The sequence below is a fragment of the Gymnogyps californianus genome, chromosome 7 (assembly GCF_018139145.2).
Source record: "Gymnogyps californianus isolate 813 chromosome 7, ASM1813914v2, whole genome shotgun sequence".
Taxonomy (NCBI): Eukaryota; Metazoa; Chordata; class Aves; order Accipitriformes; family Cathartidae; genus Gymnogyps; species Gymnogyps californianus.
Genome location: NC_059477.1, coordinates 25013508 through 25033199, shown reverse-complemented (window position 1 = coordinate 25033199; position 19692 = coordinate 25013508). Strand labels below are relative to the sequence as shown.

Sequence of the window (19692 nt, the reverse complement as noted above, 5' to 3'; positions counted from 1 at the left end):
AAAAATGTGATAGAAATACAAGACAGAAAACACAAAGATAAAGAGAGTTATTATGTAAATAAGGTAACAGTGGAAGAAGGGAGGCATCAAAAAGAACAGTTAACAATGACTGACAGAACTCAATACAGTTTGTAAAATACAATTCCATTACGAATATTCATTCATTTTATCAAGAGGAAGTTTGTCATAAGAGAAAAGCTAGTAGCAAAGGCTGGAGCAAGAACAGTTTAGACAGGTACCAGGCCTCCCACTGCCGGTCTATCTGACGTTCCTCAGCCTAGGAGCACACCAAGAAAGCTTCTGTACCCAGACGTGCAAATTCAGAGAAGCACCACTAGCAAAGCATTAGCGGTTCATTTTCTAGCATTTTGTTCTAGTCTGTATTCAGAGGTTTATGTAGTCTTGGAGCGTGAATGTGCTTTTAAGAACATGACTATTCAATCCAAATATTCCCCTACACAAAGGCAAAGGTGATCTTGTTGAAATGTAGCCTAGGTGATTTTGCAAGCTTTTCCATTTAGATTTTGTGTGGTTTTTGATAATAACTGAACTTCTCCTCCACTGTCCCAACCTGCTAACACAAACCAAAGGGACTTGTACCTGTCAATTAAGACCTACTTGAATTTATAATTTAATTTAAATTCAACAATTATTACAAGCTTTGTACCCCACCCCCATTCCTCTTATTTATTTATTTAATGTGGTATTAGGGACTTCTGTTTTTCAGGTAATTATCAAGGAAAAAAGGAGTCAAGCCACTTCGTCATGAAAATATCAAGATATCACACTAGGGTAAAAGCATGTTTTAGGTAAGAATATTTTCGGATTTCAGAAAAAAACAGAATGTTTGGAGATGTCAAAAGAAAAAAAAAAATCTTGTCTTGCTTCTAAGTGCTGAATAACTGCAATAATCCCCACTACGCCCATCTTTTCTGTCATGCTTTTCAGCAGAAGACCTTGAAGCACTTGGTGAAAGGGGGAGAGAAAGGTAAAACATGTTTTTGAACTTACTGTATCCACCTACACTAATGGAGCCAACTTTTTTTGAAGGCATCTGAATATCTTTCAATGAGTTTTCCAGTTCAGTGTTATTTTCCAAGTATCTGAGGACTAAATAACAGAGTTAGTAAGAGTCAAAGATTAAATACATTATTTTCAAATGCATTGCTCTTTAATTATGAATCACTTTAAAAATTCAATCTGAGATGATGGCAACCTACATTGCAGTCTTAGTTTACTGCAGTTTTTGTTTTTCCTCTCAGATTCAATGTTTACCATAGTTTTCCTTCAGTAATTTAGTAACCAGAAAGCTGGTTTCCCTGTTTTTCATCTAAATGCAATTTCAGAAAAACTGAACAATTATCCAGTAAATAAGTCATACATTACTCACTGTTTTCTAGCACAATATAAAATAATATTAAATAAACTATGAATAAACATATGCCAAGCTATATAATTTATTCTTCTTGTTAACTATATTAATTATCTGAAATTAAGTTTACCCTTTATAACTGATATTTAATTATTACACTACGCAATGAGAACAAAATTAAAATAAATTTACAGTGCAATTTCGTGGCTCAACACAAATTATATTTTAAGGCAATGCCATACCTTGATCATCACTGCTTCTGTGCAGAGTAGATACGGGCAGGCCAGGACCTGTTAATAGAGCACGAAACCTTCATGTTTGCATGCTGTCTCAAAACACAACCCTCGTAAAGTAATTGGAAGTGGGTGAATCATAAAAGCTCAGAACTCGTTTCCCTCCAGTCTGCACAAGCTGGATTTTAAGTCAGTAGGGCCCAAACTCAAGCCACAGGATCCCGTAAAATATTCAGACTGTCTTGCAGGCGAACCACATGATTGTGAGGTACTGAAGAATTAAGCTTCCACTCTTCAGCAAAGTCTACCCATCAGTTGCGGACCATGGTTTGGAAATTGGTAAGCCTTGTCACGGAGACCACAGCAGTCTTCTTCCAACAACCATTTTTACAACCTGACAGAACAATTCCCTCTCTGCTGTCTGTCTGTCCTTCTAGCCCATAGATCAAGGAAGATCTTGGCATCTTAAAAAACAACATACATTTCAATTTAAGGGAAATTTTAGAGAAGATTTTATTTTTCCCACCCTTTGATTAATTTATCCCTTGTACTATCTAGCACACTTACAGGTCAGAGACAGACTACAGTCCCACTGCTTAACTTATGATTATGTTCACTGGATTTTTTTGAACAGCACTATCTATCTTAATTTTATTCCCACACATAGAACACTTCCCTTTACCTAGCCTGTTGCTCGCCTTCCTCCCAGAGCCTCCAAATTCCTTCTACAGACAGAGCTCCCCATGCAGCTCTTGAGGAGATGCACAGCAGAAAGGAGTGTTTTGCACCTCTTTCAGGTCCACTGATAGAACTATCAAATTTTATCCTTGTAATTTTTGTCAAGGTGCTTTTGAGCCTAGGACGGAGTATGTTTTTCCGCTGCCAATGCATTTATCCGACGATATCAACACATATCATTGTTACGCAGTGCATATCAAGATCCTGATGAAGCGAACTTCCCCACCCAACTAATCAGTGAGTCATGTTTATGTCAATTAATTCTGGATATACTCACCACGACAATCTAGCTGATAATACTGTGCATCTTTGCTGAAGGACACAGAATAATACTGGCATCTTTCTTCATTCAGATCACAGCTAACACATTTAGTAGAATTTGGACTGCTTTCCAAGAGCACTCTGCAAAGTAGATGAGCTTCATTTCAGAGATGAAAGACTTTTTTTTTTTTTTAAGCTATGCTAAACAAATGTATGCTTTTTAAATAAGATGACCGAATGAAATATGTTAAAATTGAGGAGTAAAGTCCCTACTGATTTAAAAATGAGAGAAAACAGACTTTAAACTCTTGAGTTCAATTAATACTGGAACTGTAATCACAGCAAAAAAAACATCAGAGGTTTTCTTTAGGGATTTGTTGCTTGAGGATTAGTTGTTTCTTTTCACAATTTCCCTTTATTAACTAAATTTACAGAAAAATATTTTCGTTATTTTTACAGTTTATACTCCTACACTGATTTTCATTAAATATCGTATATAGGATCCCACATTAGACTGTGAACGTCCTAATCTTTTATTTTGCAATGCTTTTTCTTAAAGTTTCTTTTTCATTAACAAATATTTTACTCATACTGCAGAAAAAATTTCTTACTTATAAAGATTTCTTCCTCCTGGCTTTCCACCGTTTTCATTACTAATGTAGTATCTATAAAAGCAAAACATACTGGGTTTGGTAAAATATTTACTGCACATTACAATATTTAAACATTTATTTACATGTTTAGATCAGATTTTTAATGAGTTAAGTGACACCTTCTCCTTGTTCTCCCTCCCTGCTTGCTTAGACCTTGTTACAAGCGCTCCTGATTGGAATCAATAGCTTAACTACAATACTTACAAAAAGTTATTGGTTACAGCTTCTATGCTGATTACTTCCCATTTTCCTGCAGTAATAGGTACTGGAGCCTGGAGCAGGGGGGAAAGGCAAGGCAAAAAGTAGAACATGAAGCTCCTCAATCACCAGGAGAAGCACAAGTCAGCAGTGACTGTCCTACACCTTATTACTTACCTGTGAGCCATTTATGTAATGGATGTGCTTGTAACCTACTGTATTGCTGAAGACTTTGTAGTAGGTAGCATTGTCGGGTGCAAAGTGAGGGACAGATGGCTGGAACTTGAACACAAGAGAGATGTCTATTAAAGCAAACAACAAAACTCCAAAACAAAAATGATAAATTTAGGTTTTGATATCTCTAAACAGGAGTTTCAATAGTTAAAACAACGCATCACTGAACGTACTGCAAAAATTTCTGCCTGCTGACTTAGTAGGTAGAACCTGTAGCCATTACCCTAAAAGTAAACACACTTAAAATATTTTCTTGCTCCTTAAGCAGCAGAATTTCCTGAGTAATGACTGATGTCCCCTCCTACCTCCCTTGAATTTGAAGTCCTACAGGTGTTCCTAGTTTCCTACCATTTTAGGAAACAATATGTGTATCTACTTTTAAAGTCACTGTTTTATTCTGTCCAACGCCAACATGCAGCTGTAACCTACAGCAATGTAAAAATTGCAAATACATGTTTTCCTTGAATTTCCCATTTTAAAACACGTATTTGTGAACAAATTCTTTGAACTCTTAAATTTTTTGTAGCTTGACAGTGAAAAATGTCCCCCTTTATTCAAAGAAAACAAACTGTTTTCCAAGAGGAAATTTTGCTAGTAAGCAGGTGATTACAGAATACCAGAGAACCCAAACTGGAATGATATTTTCATGAAGGAACTACCCGTTTATCAATTGGGAGTGACGGAAATGAATGGATTCCTTCTGCTGACTGTCATTTGGATGTGCTCCACATGGTAGAGAGAAAAACAGAGGAATGAAATTGAGCCGAATGAAATAAAAGTTATTTCTGTGATAAATGTCCAAAACATCCAAACGTTAATTAGCCAACTGACACAATGCAATCACCTCTGAGATGTTACACCCATTTTTGAAATGGGAAGTGAAACAGAAAGACGAGGGACTCGCTTCCGGTCACTCAGTAAGCAATGACAGAACTTGAGGCTTCCTAACCCATGTGCTCCAGATAATTTCGTCTTCCCTAGCAATATTTTTGCAAAAAATAACCTGGCAAATATTTCGCTAGTTTCTCCCTTATCGCAGTCTTACTTTTTCAAAGTGTGACTTTCCTTCAACTCAACTGGCAAGCTCTAACTTAGCTCATGACCTGGAAGCCTTACGCAGTAACACAGGCTGTTCTGAGCATTCTTAGATTAAGTATAATTTCATCGCTATTTTTGAAAAAAAGGAAAAACAGTATAGATATATACAAAAAGAGAACTACATGTCTATATTTTACACACATATATAATGTACTTAAGTTTGTATATACACTTATATGAATTGTATATACATATATGTGTGTCTATATATACACATCTCATATATATATATATATAAAAATATCCCTTATCAGTCAAGTGTCATTTTATCATCCCTAAGTAGATAAGAATAAAAGAAAGGAATAAATAAACCTTTCCTATCCCCTCTTCAATCCTCCCTACTTTCCACTCCCTTCTCAAATCCAAGAATCATGAGATTCAGTGAGATTATCTTTTTCTTCCAACAGCTCCTAAGATGTGGGTTGTCTCTTTAAAAGAAACAAAAAACCAACAACCTAGTTTAATGGCACAGACTTGCATTTTGCCCTCTCATTTTGCACAACTGTTTACAAAGTCTGCAGCTTGATCATCACATTGTCTAATTGTGAAGCCTTTGCTGCAGAGAAGCAAAATGTGTCAGCGTTAAGGCCTTCCTTTCCATATCAAATTTGACAGCAGGTGGGTTGATCTCTCATCTTCATACTGCGGATGATTTCATCCCTGCTGTTGCCTCCCTCTTTGCATTTCTTTAAACTTTCATTTTTGACTTCAAAAGTGAATTAGTGACTAAAGCATAATCAGTGTGTGGAAAATGCGGGAGTGGAAAGTGTACTCTGTGTTCTCATCAAAAACTCTGAAACTCATTTCTCCCTCCAAGTCTGAACTTTTGCATCTCTGCTTCACTTCCCCCAGATCTTCTGTGTAGTTCATTAGGTGCCTACTCTCTACCATGTACAAAAGGACTGAGAGGCAGCTTGAAAAGCATCACCCAGACAGTAGCGATTGGTTTGGCAGAAGCGTATGAAAATTTTAATCTGGTCACTTCTATGCATCTTGTCCCCAGTTCTCTTCAATGGATATTTCGGGGGGGGGGGGGGGGGGAGATAAATAAAAACCCCACATTGAACCTGGAATGGTTTGTTGCAACCTGAAACACTAAAAATTACTTTTGTCTGTCCTCTACACCTTTCCTCCAATACAATTCAAAGGTTATAGGATACACTTCTTAATACATTTTATCCCCTAGATCATTCTGGAGGTGGCAGGAAGACTGGAGAGCAGCCAAAGCAGCATAACTGACAACTCCCCCAGAACAAAGGGAATTCTGAATCCTGGCTCCTGCACTCCCCTACCTTCCGCTACCAAAGCGGTAGGTCAGAATTAAAAAAGAGTCTGGAAGGAGCACTCTGCTTTTTGGCAAGCCGAGCACAATGCACGGGTCACGGAGGACGCAGTTACAGCTCCAGCCCATGCTGCACTGTCAGCCCAGCCTGGGAATTCAGAACCCCATACCACAAAAGCTTAAAAACAGGAGCAAGGTGGCATAGCGGCTCCATTTGAGACCGTTTTTTCCTATACATGTAAAATGCAACAAGTGAATGGATCAGACCTGCACATAAAGAGGCATTGCAACCAGCAAAAGGCTCCTATGAAATTTTCTTAATTATCAGTGTTATTTAGCATGTAGCAGTTTTAGAAATTGAACACTCACTCTGCCAATCCAGCCAGTTGTACTTTCTTCTGTACGTTGTTTTTCCTAAGAAAGAAAAAACAAACAATCCCACAACAATTATGTTTATTTTACATCAGGCTATGTTTCTACAAAGATAAACATACAGAGATCCTCTACTCCTTTCTAGTTTCATTTATCAAGCATTGCGACTCTCCCACCTCATTTTTCTTACCCGTGGACATGACCAATTTCCAGTAGCACGTTCAAAGTCACAGACTGTGAGGACTGAAAAATTCTGAATTCTTCTGAGCCACTGCAGACAGATCCTTTCATCTGTCACCCAAGTTACAACACTCAAATAATGATCCCTGAAACAGCAATAGTATTAGATATTTAAAATCCTCTCTGTAATAGCATACTATACAATAGCATTCAGCAATTCATTGAATGAGACTCATCTGGCTATTTTAATTTCAATCTACTCTTCAACAATAAACAATGATGCAAACCTAATTGAGCCATTTTTTTGTCAATTGTTTTTGGCTGCTAGTAGATGCCTTGGTTATCTTCATTCATACAATAAAGAATTAGATGGTTTGTACATACCCGCTTCTAGAAAGACTGCAATTAAATTCTAACAGCCAGATCACTATCCTCTAATGCATAAAATAATAGCTGCTCCAGACTGTTCATAAATCTTGTGCTGTGTGCATCTAGAGGAAATTCTTCTGAATATTAAGTTGCATGGGCCTTAGATTTTGGAATTTTATCCTTAGCTGCATGAAGCTGATTAATTGTAAGCACTTTCTGAGCGATACATATCTTTGTTCAATTCAGTACTTATTTCCATTAGTTAGAACGGAGGGAGAGATCATACCAAGAACAGATATTACTATTTGAATATTTTACTTTCATCTTCAGAATACCAACTAGTTGACATGGAGAATTGGAGTATCTGAAAAAAATATCGTTTTCATGAATATTCCTGTATATTAATTTTAAAAAGGCACCACATAAAATTTAGTGGTTTTGTTTACCATTACGATCTGTTAGATGTACTCGTCTTTTCTTATTTTAGATCTCTCCTATCTCCTAGAAGCCTTACGAACTAAAATAAAACAAACCTCCCCTCCAAGGCAAGTATACATTTTTAACCGGAATTTGCACATTTGACTTAGTTCCAAGTTCATGTTCCCTTTTCCCCCAAAGTTAGTTAACAAAAATGTGTGGGAAGTTTTGTGATGAGAGTGAGTACCTTCATGATCACTGGTGGGGAAGGGGGGGAAGAAAAAAGAAAAAGAAAACACTACAATTAGTGTGGATGGATTAAAAATATATGCCAACTGGTTACCAACCACTTTCAGGTTTATTTCTAGATTGCAGTTTAGAAATAATGTTTGAAAAAGGTCTAGTTTTGCGTTCATATTTGACTGGGAAGTTGGTAGGTCATTTACTTGCTACTGTCACTGGCTTCAAACAGTGTATTTTAGACCAATATTATAAAAGCAGTCTGCAACAGCTTGTTTGGAAAAAAAAAGAAACTGACGTTCTTCATGTACCTATAATAGTGGCTTCCCTTGCTTTGTAAGAGGGGAATTAGCCCCACAGTTTTTGTTCCTTCAAAGTGAGAGAAGTTAACAATTCTGGAGACTATAAATCATCCATCGCACAAGATGAACAATGCAAGGGAAAAAACAAAAAAATATTATTTACTATGCTTTTATTATAACATAATCAATATTTTAAGGTTATTATAGAGACTAGGAATGCATCTTCATTTTTCAACAACCCATGAAATGTTAACTAAGCTGCAATTAACTCAAATATAGAGTACAGTAGGTTTTTTTGCATTGCCCTTCCTCATTTGCTGCTGAGAAGGGATATTCCTGCAATCACCCTCTGGAGCTCTCTACTCTGAGGACGACTTATTTTTGGGACAGATCATTTCAGACAAGAAGCACCCATTGCCTTCATCCTCTTGTTAGCCAACAGGAGCCCCCTGTACCCATGATGCTAAAAGTGGTGTTTAAATGCTGTATGGATTTGATGCTGGTCATTCGTGCAAAAAGCGTCAGGTTTCATCTACCATCTTACGTGGTAAAGCACCGCCATTCCAGATTTTGGCAGCTTTCCTTGACAAATAATAAAACTTTTCCTCCGAAACAGAAGTGCGCTGTGCCCCCTTCAAACCTTGGCATACAACTGCTGCGCATACAACAAGCTCTGGATAGTGCTGCAACAGGCAACCATTTGCAGGGACACTGCCTCTCGAAATCCCCACCCAGGTGGGTGGGGTGAGGTATGCCACCAATTCAAACTTAGTTTTATGCAGAATTTAGCTCCAAGGAAGTAAAAATAGAATTTTCCACCACAGAAATTAACTTTTCCTGTCATACAGTGGTATAAATATACATACTGTGCAAATATTCATGACTTTGTGCTTCCAGGAGCAAAACTACCCGACAGCAACATTGCACATCACTTGCCTTTTCCTACGCATGTGCTTTTGCTCTTGTGAAATTCCCCAAGACTTGTTCTGGCCACCTCAGTGTTTGCAGGACGCACATGCTGAGGCTTAACCATTACTTGGATCAGCCGTTGGGAGAAAGAGTAAGTTTCGATCCTTGCACTCATCATTCAAGACTTGATTTATCTTTGTATTAATCCTGATTTACAGAGTGTTACATTCGTTTAAAAATGGATTAACTCCATATAACTCAGGCCCGTGTTAGCCAGATGGGTACAAGGCTGGAAGGCAGATGACTGTAATTCTCCCCAGCTCACACAGCAGTCTTGTTCAGCTTTCATCAGATGTTAACAAAAGGTAAAACATAACTCTAAGACAGCGAAGATCTTAACCAGAACTGACCAAACATAAAGGGCTTTTAATTCTGAGGCACTGAAATTCTAGAGAAAAACAGCGCACAACAGCTATATAACACCTAGCTATTGCAGTGCTACTGTAGAGAAAGGATAAAGAACATATTTGTAAAAACTTACGTATCTCAGTTAACACAGAGATGTTAGTTACACTGTGATGAGGACTGAACGGAATAGCACTGATATTCCAGTTACAGCTTTTTGGCCATCACATACAAAATGCTGGTTTTATGCACTAGCTAACAGACCTCTTTTGTTTTTTCTGAAGTTTATCAGTATAACCTGTGCTTCCATACCCATCATGTTTGTAATTGCAAACCTCTAAAAAATTTCCACAACACTGTTAAAAAGAAAAAACAAAACCCAAGATCTGGGATACCAAATTCTGTGTGCATGCATTTTAAATCAATTTAGCTGCTCTTCACAAAATACATTTATATCATGTTGTGCATTTCCAGTGGCATTTTGAGAAATACAATTTTCCATTTACTGTGAGAGGTGCTGGTTTTCACCATATTTCCAAAGAAAACAAACATTTTAAGTTTAAATCTGAAGACAACCATGATACCTTGCCTTAACAAGGAGTCTGCTTCCAATGAAATCAAATCTTCACTTACCATTAAGGTTTTGTTTTGGTTTTTTTCCCCTCAGTGAATTGGAATACATATATTATAATTTGATTATACCAAAACTTGCTCATATTAAAGTTGTACTGTGAAATGACTTCACCATAGTTAGACTCCACTCAATGTGATGAGCCAAGAACTTGTCACATTCTGAATATAACATACATGGAATATGCCATCTATATATAATCACCAGGAGGATAATCTCTGTGCAGATTTTCTCTGGTAAATCTTGTTGCTACCAGAGCCGCATGACTGGGAAAAACTGCCATATACACTGAATATAGGGTGGTCACACATAAAAGCTCCTCCTCTCCCACCAAAAAAACCAAGCAAACATTTAACCAAAATTTCTTACCCTGATTTTATTTCTGCAGGTGGAGAAATTTCAGCAGAGTGGATATCAGGAAGCAATCTGGTATCCACAGTAAATAATTGCACAGTTGGATTTTTAGCTCCTGCCTGAAAATAAAATTTTTCATTGTACTTTTGAAGAGAGAATATTTCTGGTGAAATAAGTCTTTGAAACTATAGATGAAGAAATTACTATAGACAGTCAGGTCGAACCAGCCAACTTGAAACATGTGAAAAGACAAGTTCCTAAATGCAGTTCTTAAGATAGATACATAAATTATCCTTTGTATTTTTTTTATATGAAAGTGTTAGTTATGTGTTTCTAGATAAGAAAGACTACTACATTTAGAAGCATTCATAACTACATAGGGCTTGCTGTACCCAAAGCAGTATTTGACCATATCTCGTCCCACATGCCACACAACAGTACCTAACAGTGAATCAAATCCATTGCTAGCAGACAGAAAAGTGCTTCTTCATGGAAACTGATACCTTACATTAAGTGATCATATAATAGCTGCCTATACCACAATCAAAGCTGTGACTGCAGCATGCACTCCACTATTTTTAATGTAGCACTACTGACTGCAATGTAACTGTGACAGTAAGGGCTTCTTCTCTAGAAGTTAACTAGCCAAGTCCTCATCCTAACGATCAGGTAGCTGTAGTTGACCCACCTCCAGAAGTCAGCAATATTCCAAACAAAAGAGGTTTGTAATAAAAGGTGCAATTTAAATTGGCAGTTCATTCCACACCTATGTCTCTTCACAGGCGCCACGCTCAGGGCAGAGCACCTGTAGCTGTCAGCGAGCCCAGCGGCTCGCTGTGAGCATCGGTGACCCCTCTGGGGGAGGCTCCGAGGGGACAGGCAAAGGCCACGTGCTCCTGAAGCTTTGGGAAGGGTAGGGAGTGACTGACCACGGCTGCTGCAGCGAAAGCTGAGCCTGGCACAAAGAGGACCAGAGGGCGGCTTTTACACCAGGCAAACAGCTGTATCGGCTGGGCGACCAGTCAGCTGTATCGGCTCTTCTGCCTCAGTTCATCAAAAGAGTGAAACTATCTTCCTGAGCTGGGCAGACCAGCGAGGGGGGGATATACAGGGGCCTCAGCCCCACACAGTATAAAAACCAAACGATGAACAAAAAGAACTGAAGAAAGCGATGGGCTTGAGATGGTTTCAACCCATGTATTCCTTCCCAGCAATGGGGATGCCCAGCATTGTGGTGGTGAGCATATTATGGAGACCAGCAACGAGAACCACGTTTTTATTGCGATTCAGCAGTATAGTGCAATTGTTGTACTCTAAGTGTAACTTGTATTGTGTCTTAAGTGCATGGCTGCATCACTCTGCTAAATCAAAATCCCATGTAATGTCAAATAACTTCACACAAGTAAATCTTGTCTTAAACACGAAACCCTCCACGTGTGGAGTATCTGAAAGAACCTGTTCAGAGCGTATTGGACTCTGACTCTCACACCATTCAGTCCAGTGCCAACTGTGCCACGAGCAGTGGGCACAAAGTCATGTGGAGAGGAAGGGGGAGGAGAAGGAGCTGCATGCACTAAAGGCTTCACTGTCACAGCTAAAACACAAAGCGCTTTAGGTGTGGGCAAAGAAACTCCATCAGCAGATTCCTCCCCTTCAGCCCAATATAGGAAGCATCCAAGAACTAAAAATGTTACATTAGTTGAAGAAGATTCCATTATCAATACCGTGCACAACCTTAACAGTGTACATCTGCCAAATGCTTTGTACCAACTTCAATTCCCTTAGAGCTTTTTTATCTCAACATCTACTTGCTACCTCAAAATTTTCTGGTGAAACAACAAAACCTTAAATCATACTTTTTTTTTTTTCCTTTTTGCTTTCCCCTGGAGATAATAAAATACTTTAACATTGCCAGATGCTGTTGACTTCAGAAAGAGTAATCACAGCAAGCTGTTGAGGAGAGACAGACAATATTTTCATTAGCAGAAGCTGATTAAATGAGACTACTCTCTTAATGAAACTGCAGAACAACCATGTTTAATAAATAACACAGACCTTGGGATACGGGATTCTAATGGTCTTTGGATACTGCAAGGTGTCCTCAGAATAAAAGGAATATTCTATAACAGGAACTTCTGTATCATTAAATGCTGCATATGCCACAAAATTGCCATTTGGAGACCACCACAGAGCAGAATGGGTGCCAAACATTTCCTCTGAAAGAGATGCAAATGCATGTAAGTTATAATTGATAAGTCAGCTCTTCTATCCTAGGTACTGTTCTCATTAGTTTTTAATAGTTGTTTTTTTTTTTTTTTAATTGAAGTTCAGATACCAAAGTGCAGACTGTTTGTCGGGGTTCTGAAATGAGACATTAGATCAATGCTTATAATCTATCATATGAAGCTAATTCACACGGTATGATTTCCAGTGACACGCTGCAAGTTAGGTGATCTCATTTCCATTCTTAGATCCTCACACTAGCCAGGTACTAAGCTCGGGTAAGGATGCATGCTTCTGTTAAAATACAGACAGATTATTTTGAACTTTTCAATGATAAGAAATAACAGTTATAATAAAATAATTACAATAAAACAAAGTTTTTACATGATAATGCAAAGTAAAATATGCTTGACATAGTTACCTTCATAAACCCAATCTGGTACTCCATTGAAAATTTTATTTTCTTCTCCATTTTTAGTGATTTGCACAGGTTCTGCTGTTGGTGAAGCTTTTACATAAACATTATTATTCCAAACATATGCCTGCAAAACATCATTGTGGTAACAATTACTATTAGAGTAAATCCTACTTCCTTCCTTCGCCTCATCTACTGGGAAATTTACATCAGATGACAAAAACTGTCTTTGAAAGTTGCATTTCACCAAACATCACTGACACTTAACAAAGTTGAATTACTAATACAAATCATGTGTAGCAACCTAACTTCAGGCCTAGATGCAAAAAAACAATCTACTATGATAAATGACATGATTACTCTATCAAGTTTTGAAGACTCTGCTATTCATTTTCTGCTGAGATACAAGCTTATTTTCCTTCATTAGGAGCTGTTTTTCATTAATTTGTCTTTCAAAGAAAACTATCAGTACTTTGGTAAAACATTGATGGGGGTCTCAGCATTGCCAATGGATCTGCAAAGATGCTGCATTTGTTCAGTAGCACTCAGAACTCCTCTAGTTTTTGGCACTTGCCTGCCTCTCTAATCACCGTTTTTCCTCTTCAACAACTGAACAACACAGTTCTATTCCAGAGCTTCACTCTGACACGCAGAAAGCTCTTTTCAACATCCTTTGCTTCTGTGGTTGGGTTCTATAATCCCTACACTACCAGCAATAAGACTAAATAAATGCCACATTCTCCTGTGATAGCTCTTCAGTCAGATCTAACGCTTACCATAGGGAATGCACAAGCCTTGCAAACACAGTGGCTGTCACCATTGCCATGGACCGGGGAGGACAGAAGGAAGAAAAGGGCAGTGGGAGAGAGTACAAGAGAGATTTTGATCCTCTAATCCTTGTTATGTGCATCCATCAAATAAAACTTCACTGATTATGGTGTAATAAGGAGATAAAAATCTCAGTGATGAATAAGTAGACAATTGTAATGCTGCTGCCTTTGAAAGGGATGAGCTACTGTCTGCAACTGTAAAAACATGAAGTTCCTGTGCATTTCACGACTACTGGGGCCACTACTACTTTCAGGAATGCATTTTCATTAAAGAACAAAACAAAACACACAGAGGGATTCTGGAGTCTTTCCAGCAGCAGCAGTCAATTTGGAAAGCAGTTCAGCTACTTTATCTAGCAGTAGGAAAGTCCCAAAACCTCAAGGGTACAGACAATGTGAGCTTCCATGTCATATGTACAAAAATGACTGTTATATAAGTTTCACTTATCTTTACTAACCAGTTTGTGACCAACAGGTGACCAGGATATATATTGTGTATCATTATGTAGTAGTCTGTCATCTAAGATAGAACTGGAAAAACAAAAACAAAATGCAGCTAAGAAAAATCAGTGAAATGTCATTTCATTGCAAATTATGTTAAAACTACATCTCGTGTGCAAAAATTACTGACCTGCTATTGAAATCATAGATGTGATATGAAGCTGTATAGGAATGCCTCCACAACTGCAAAAGAATTATTTTAACATTAAGAAAATAAATTTCAGCAGGATTCACATCTTTTACAGTTTGAATTACCTCTGAAATCCTCCTCATGCTTTTGCTTAAGACAGAACAGAATCAACGTGCAAGGGTAACAAATCTCTGCAAGGTTTAAGGAGACTAAAGAATTGCCACTGCTCTGGGGTTATCACTTAAATACTATGACAGAGGCCACTGACTGATTAAGGACAGAGATACAGAGGCCAGAGATGCTGCAGATTTTCAGAAATCCTTGCAGCTACATGGCAGACTATTGTAGCTATGCATAGTTAATCCTCCTCCTTTTGCCTTACTGGCACACTTGCTGTTTTCTGTCTCGTCTTCCATGCTGTATTATTTAACCTGGCATCTTATTGTTTAGTAGTCCTCACAAGTGCCAGCAGTATTTCTGTAGCAGTTCCTCCAGTTCCAGGGTGACCTATTCCCATTCATATTGTCACAGAAATAAACCCTTTCTCTCAGAAACCTGCTTCTTGAAGTCTGTATCACTCTGTGGGCACTTACAGAGAGAAAGATGATGATGAATATAATGCAGACACATTTAAATGTGTTCACTATGTGGGGCTGAAGAGGTTTGATTTAGCCCACGGTGTTGACATGTTACAATAATGCTACCTTCTATGATGGTTCTTGAAGATTTGTATGAAGATATAAAACAATAACTTAGTACTACACAACCAGATGGCTATTACATAAGAAGTGTCTACATCCTCATGATTCATTTTGTTACTCTGTTTTCTTGCAATAAAGATTAATAACAACATAACTTTCAATCACACTATTATATAAAGGTTAAAAGATCTTGCTTCAGCATTAAAATAAAATTAACTCTTATCACTGCAACACATAAAATACTATAGAGCAATAAATCACGAGTAGAGGGAATGTCCAGGGTGGCTGGAAAAATATAGGGAATTTTGTGGCCACTAGTCATGCAGTGAAAAGTCAAGCAACTCTGAGCAGTTAGAAAGACAAAAGGTAACTGGCTTAGTAGTACCTAGCAAGGAAGGTGAAACTGAAAAAAAAGCGATGAATGAGTGCATGGCTTGTGGCTGGCACAGTGTGAGAGGCATTCTTGGACTGCAAAGCCAGAGCGTGGAGACAGAGCACAGTCACGCAGCGCTCAAGTATTTGTACACTGCACAAGTCAGCACTGAGCTTTTTACAAACAAAACAGGCAGCTCTCTAGAAAAAAAAGGAAACAACAACAAAGTTACTGGCTTCTCAGCGCACACACCATAGGGCAAATTATCACCTCCATTAGGTTTCTGTAACTGTCCTCAGTTGGCACATAGAGCCAGGTTTTCATGCCACCTGGCATGAACGTAGGTTGACCTTTGTTGCATGGTTCAGCACCAAGGATGAAGCATTATGCTGGAGGTTTTTCACGTGCTTGCTGACAGTAGGGAACACGGACACCCAAGTCCACTCCAAGCACCAGAGGACAGCCTTCTCTTGTAAGCACATGCTGCTTTTCATTCTCCTCAGTTTTAAATTCTTATGTCCTAACACCACAATGTAACAACCATATACATACATAACATGTATGTACAAGCGTATGTATACAAACATATCTACTCATCGCTTCTCCTTACCCACACAACTCCTTGGACAGTCATGCCTATCTGCTCTTCTAGCCTGTCTTCCCAGATGAACCATCCAGCCTCACTCTCCTTGTGATATCTCTACATCCACTTTTTATCCAGCTTCTTTTCTCAGGTAGTCATCTCTCTTCTGCCAAGCTCACAGACAATACCAGTCTCTCTTCTCCTCCTCCTGCCTGCTCAGCTTCACTGTTCCCCCTGCAGACATCCATCTCATTCATCCATCCTCCTGCATTTCCCTCACATTCTCTCAGCCTCTCAGTTATTCTCAAACCTTTATTTCCCAGTTTCATCCTCAGAGAAGTAAAGTGCACTTGTACCTTTGTATAGCTGTACTGCAGAAGAGCAAACTTTTGGTCAGGAGACAATATAACTGTGGTTGCCTTGTACTTATCCTGTCAACAAAGGGCAAAAGGAACATATTAAGCACTGATTCCAAAGAAATGTGCAGAACAAAATATTAAATTCAATACCTTTCCCAATGTCTGCATATATTACATATAAGTCAACGTACTAATGTTGTTTTCGCCAAGATTACTGAGGATGTTCCGGTGTCAGCATTGACACGTAGGATGTCCCCATCAGCTGTTTTGTGAAGATACTGATTTCCTAGAAGAACAAGAGATCTGCTAATAAACAATAAGTAAAATGGTCATCAGTTACTTCTCTTTTCCCCTTTATGTTTTTAAGGAGGAAATAAAATTCAAAAGTCTGGTCAATGTTGTGTTTCCCACTTCTGTAATGAAAGGATGCTTATAGCACAAGAACATTCACAAAATGTAGTCCTGGGGCTCACAGCCTCTGCCTTCCGGCATCTCTTTCCCTTGGGGCACTAGGCATATTCAAAAGGAAAAGCACCCTGTATCCTCCTGTTCCCTGATCTCCTGATGCACAGGAAGCCGACACACTTCAGAGGATAACATGCTTCTACAAAAAAGCACAGAAGTAAGTATGCTCTTCTAGCAGTAGGAGAATATAGCTGCCATGAAGGTGAGCATGTATCTAAGGGAAAAAAAAAAAAAAATCACAACTCTCTGAGCTACGCACCTTTCTATAATGGCACCATTAAATAATTTAACTTTTTTTTCAGGATACAGTAGTCACCTCAGCATAAAGATACATATTTACTGAAGGTAGTACATTTTCCTGACATTCACGCTGTATGTAGAAATGAATTACCTGAAATCCACTGCAAATTATGTGTTCTGTACTTATAGTCATTGTTCAAGTAATTCTGTAGAGTATATGTTCTTCGTGAATCAGGCTCAGAGGTATTTTCTGCAAGAAAGAGACAGAAAAGAGATTTTGATGTTGCTGTGAATTGTTCCACTCCAGCTTCTTAACCTGACTACTAAAATTAGTGGGTTTTTGTTGCTGGTTATTGATGTATTTTAGCTAACCAGCTCTAAAGTACTAGCAGTGAGAAGGCACTAAAGCTTTACCGCAAGATAAATTCAGCAAGCATAAAATAAAGGAGTACTGGTGAGATCACTCAACAAACTCACGTAAAAATTACAGATGCCTTTTCTCTGCTGCTATTTTACTTTAAGGTACTCAAGAGCTGTTATCTTTTGAGTAAATGAAAATACCTTTTTGACAGTGACAAAAATAAACAGAAGACCTCTGGCCCTCTTATCGCAGGAAACGCATACTTGTACTCCTCAAAAATTGAAAAGAAGTGATCTTCGTGCCTTTCACCTCTATGCTCACTCTGGAAACTTCGCTGCAGAGCCCTGACTGCTAATATTTGCATCAGACATCAATCGTGGGGTGGATCATGCAAAGCAGACACATACACGCCCTCGTTTGAGAGTGGTGGATGGGCAGGGTTGTCCAGATGAATGAAATGTGGCATCCATGTGAGCAGATGTACAGACCTTGAAAGATACTCTAAAATTAAAGCGGCTGCTGTACTTTATCACATGTTCTATCATACTGCTGTTCCTGTTCATGAACGCTTCAATTGTGAATCATCTGCTTATCATTAAACTCAAATATCAGAAATGTCTCAAATAAAAAAAATCCAAGAAGCAGTAAAATTTTCAGGGAAGGTCTGATTGAAAAAAAATAATTAAATCACAAATGCTTACTGATAAGCTTATGATGAAATAGTTAGTTAAATATTTGTCCCTCTCTTGACGTGTTTTTCACCAAGGTATCTTAATGTTTACTGCAACATTACTATTTTGACTGCAAAATTAAAGCCAAGTAACTGGGTTACTATGAAAAGACTAAGTGAAACTTTGAACCCAGTTAAGCTAATGAGTTTGGTCATCCGCTCCAGCACACCGCAATCAACTTCTATGAAAAATATTTCTTTCTTACTGGCTGCAGTGCACAAGCTACTCTTTCCAAAGTCTGAAAGGTTCAAATAATAACAACAACGAAAAAATCGGTTTGTGAGTCTTTGTGATCTTTTTCCTCTGAAAACAAAGACTACAATTTTTACATTCAGGTGTGCAATTCTCTCCCTGCTTCCTCTCTTGCCTTCCCCCCCCCCCCCCCCCAATGGAAACCTTAAAAACTTCCCTCATACAAATCTACACAGTCCAGAAGGGAAGCAATTTTTATTTCAACTGGCTAAATCATTCCTTTTTTGTTACTACCAGTACAAATCAAAAGACCTAGGATAAAAACAATTGATAAAAATACTCAAGTACACATGTGGTGACTGATCAACCAAGATAATAACCTGCCCCTATCAATTCTGAGAGTCCCAGTCTTTCAGATACTTTAAACAGGCAGCCTCTTCCTTCATTATGCTGAAGAAGAAAAAGAGTGCAAAGTCCCTGGGGACACACACACACAGAAAAGCACCTCAATACTTTTTGCAGGTTATCTTTCTGCAGGTTAAATACATGTAACATCTGGAACATGGCAGGAAGATATTTATATTAGCTATTACAGTTTTATTTGCAAACAATAAGCACCTTGCATATATACAGCACAGACTGTACAGCCATTGCTGCAACAAAAGTCGAGCCATAACAAACAATGATTTTACTCTAAGATGCTCACCAAAGGTTAAAAAAATTGCTTGCTCAATTCCATCTGAAATTTGACTGTTCTAAAAAATTACTAGTCAAGATTTCTTGCTTATGAAGTTTCCATGAGAATATTAATTTCTCAGGTTAATTATGCTATATTAGCTGAATATTTAATTCGATGGATTATGAACAAATGTGTATTTGATATTCATGCACAGTTGTCTAGTTCGGAATATCACTTCTCTCCTTCCTAATTGAGTAAGTGTCATTTTCAATTAGAGGGGCTTCAGAAAGCAACAAAATTCTCTCTTGGAAAAGGAGGAGCAATTTAAGACAGGTGGCTGATAAACAGGTTTAGGGATTTTTCCAAACTGATGAACGTTTTTCCCCCTGGTGACATACATATTTTGCTGAGGTCTCATTACTAAAAATCAGGCCACTATTAAGATTTGTTGGCTGTGTATAAAATTAAAATTTCATTTTCTGTCAACACCTTCCACATAGTAACTGAATATGAAAACGTAAGCCAAGCTGTAAGGGTATAGTCATAAAATTTCTAGTTGAAGTATTTTCTTAATTTGCAAGATAGGCCACTACCAGTATATTCTTACTTACCCACATTATGCCGCCAACCAAAGATACCCAACATATATTGAATTCTGCAT

General features: G+C 38.1%; 1 protein-coding gene across 1 annotated transcript in view; it reads right to left on the bottom strand.

Moving 5' to 3' along the window:
- The window catches only part of DPP4 (dipeptidyl peptidase 4), a 40749-nt gene that overhangs the window by 15092 nt on the left and 5965 nt on the right, over window positions 1–19692 (bottom strand). The window contains exons 3-18 of the mRNA XM_050899607.1: window positions 17220–17318; window positions 16555–16649; window positions 16361–16435; window positions 14348–14400; window positions 14175–14247; window positions 12893–13013; window positions 12304–12464; window positions 10264–10367; window positions 6632–6767; window positions 6439–6483; window positions 3633–3737; window positions 3462–3529; window positions 3216–3269; window positions 2621–2745; window positions 1615–1662; window positions 1012–1110 (exon numbers count right to left, since the gene is read on the bottom strand). Of these exons, the coding sequence (XP_050755564.1) occupies window positions 1012–1110; window positions 1615–1662; window positions 2621–2745; window positions 3216–3269; window positions 3462–3529; window positions 3633–3737; window positions 6439–6483; window positions 6632–6767; window positions 10264–10367; window positions 12304–12464; window positions 12893–13013; window positions 14175–14247; window positions 14348–14400; window positions 16361–16435; window positions 16555–16649; window positions 17220–17318 (1461 nt within the window). The remainder of the gene's footprint in view (window positions 1–1011; window positions 1111–1614; window positions 1663–2620; window positions 2746–3215; window positions 3270–3461; window positions 3530–3632; window positions 3738–6438; window positions 6484–6631; window positions 6768–10263; window positions 10368–12303; window positions 12465–12892; window positions 13014–14174; window positions 14248–14347; window positions 14401–16360; window positions 16436–16554; window positions 16650–17219; window positions 17319–19692) is intronic.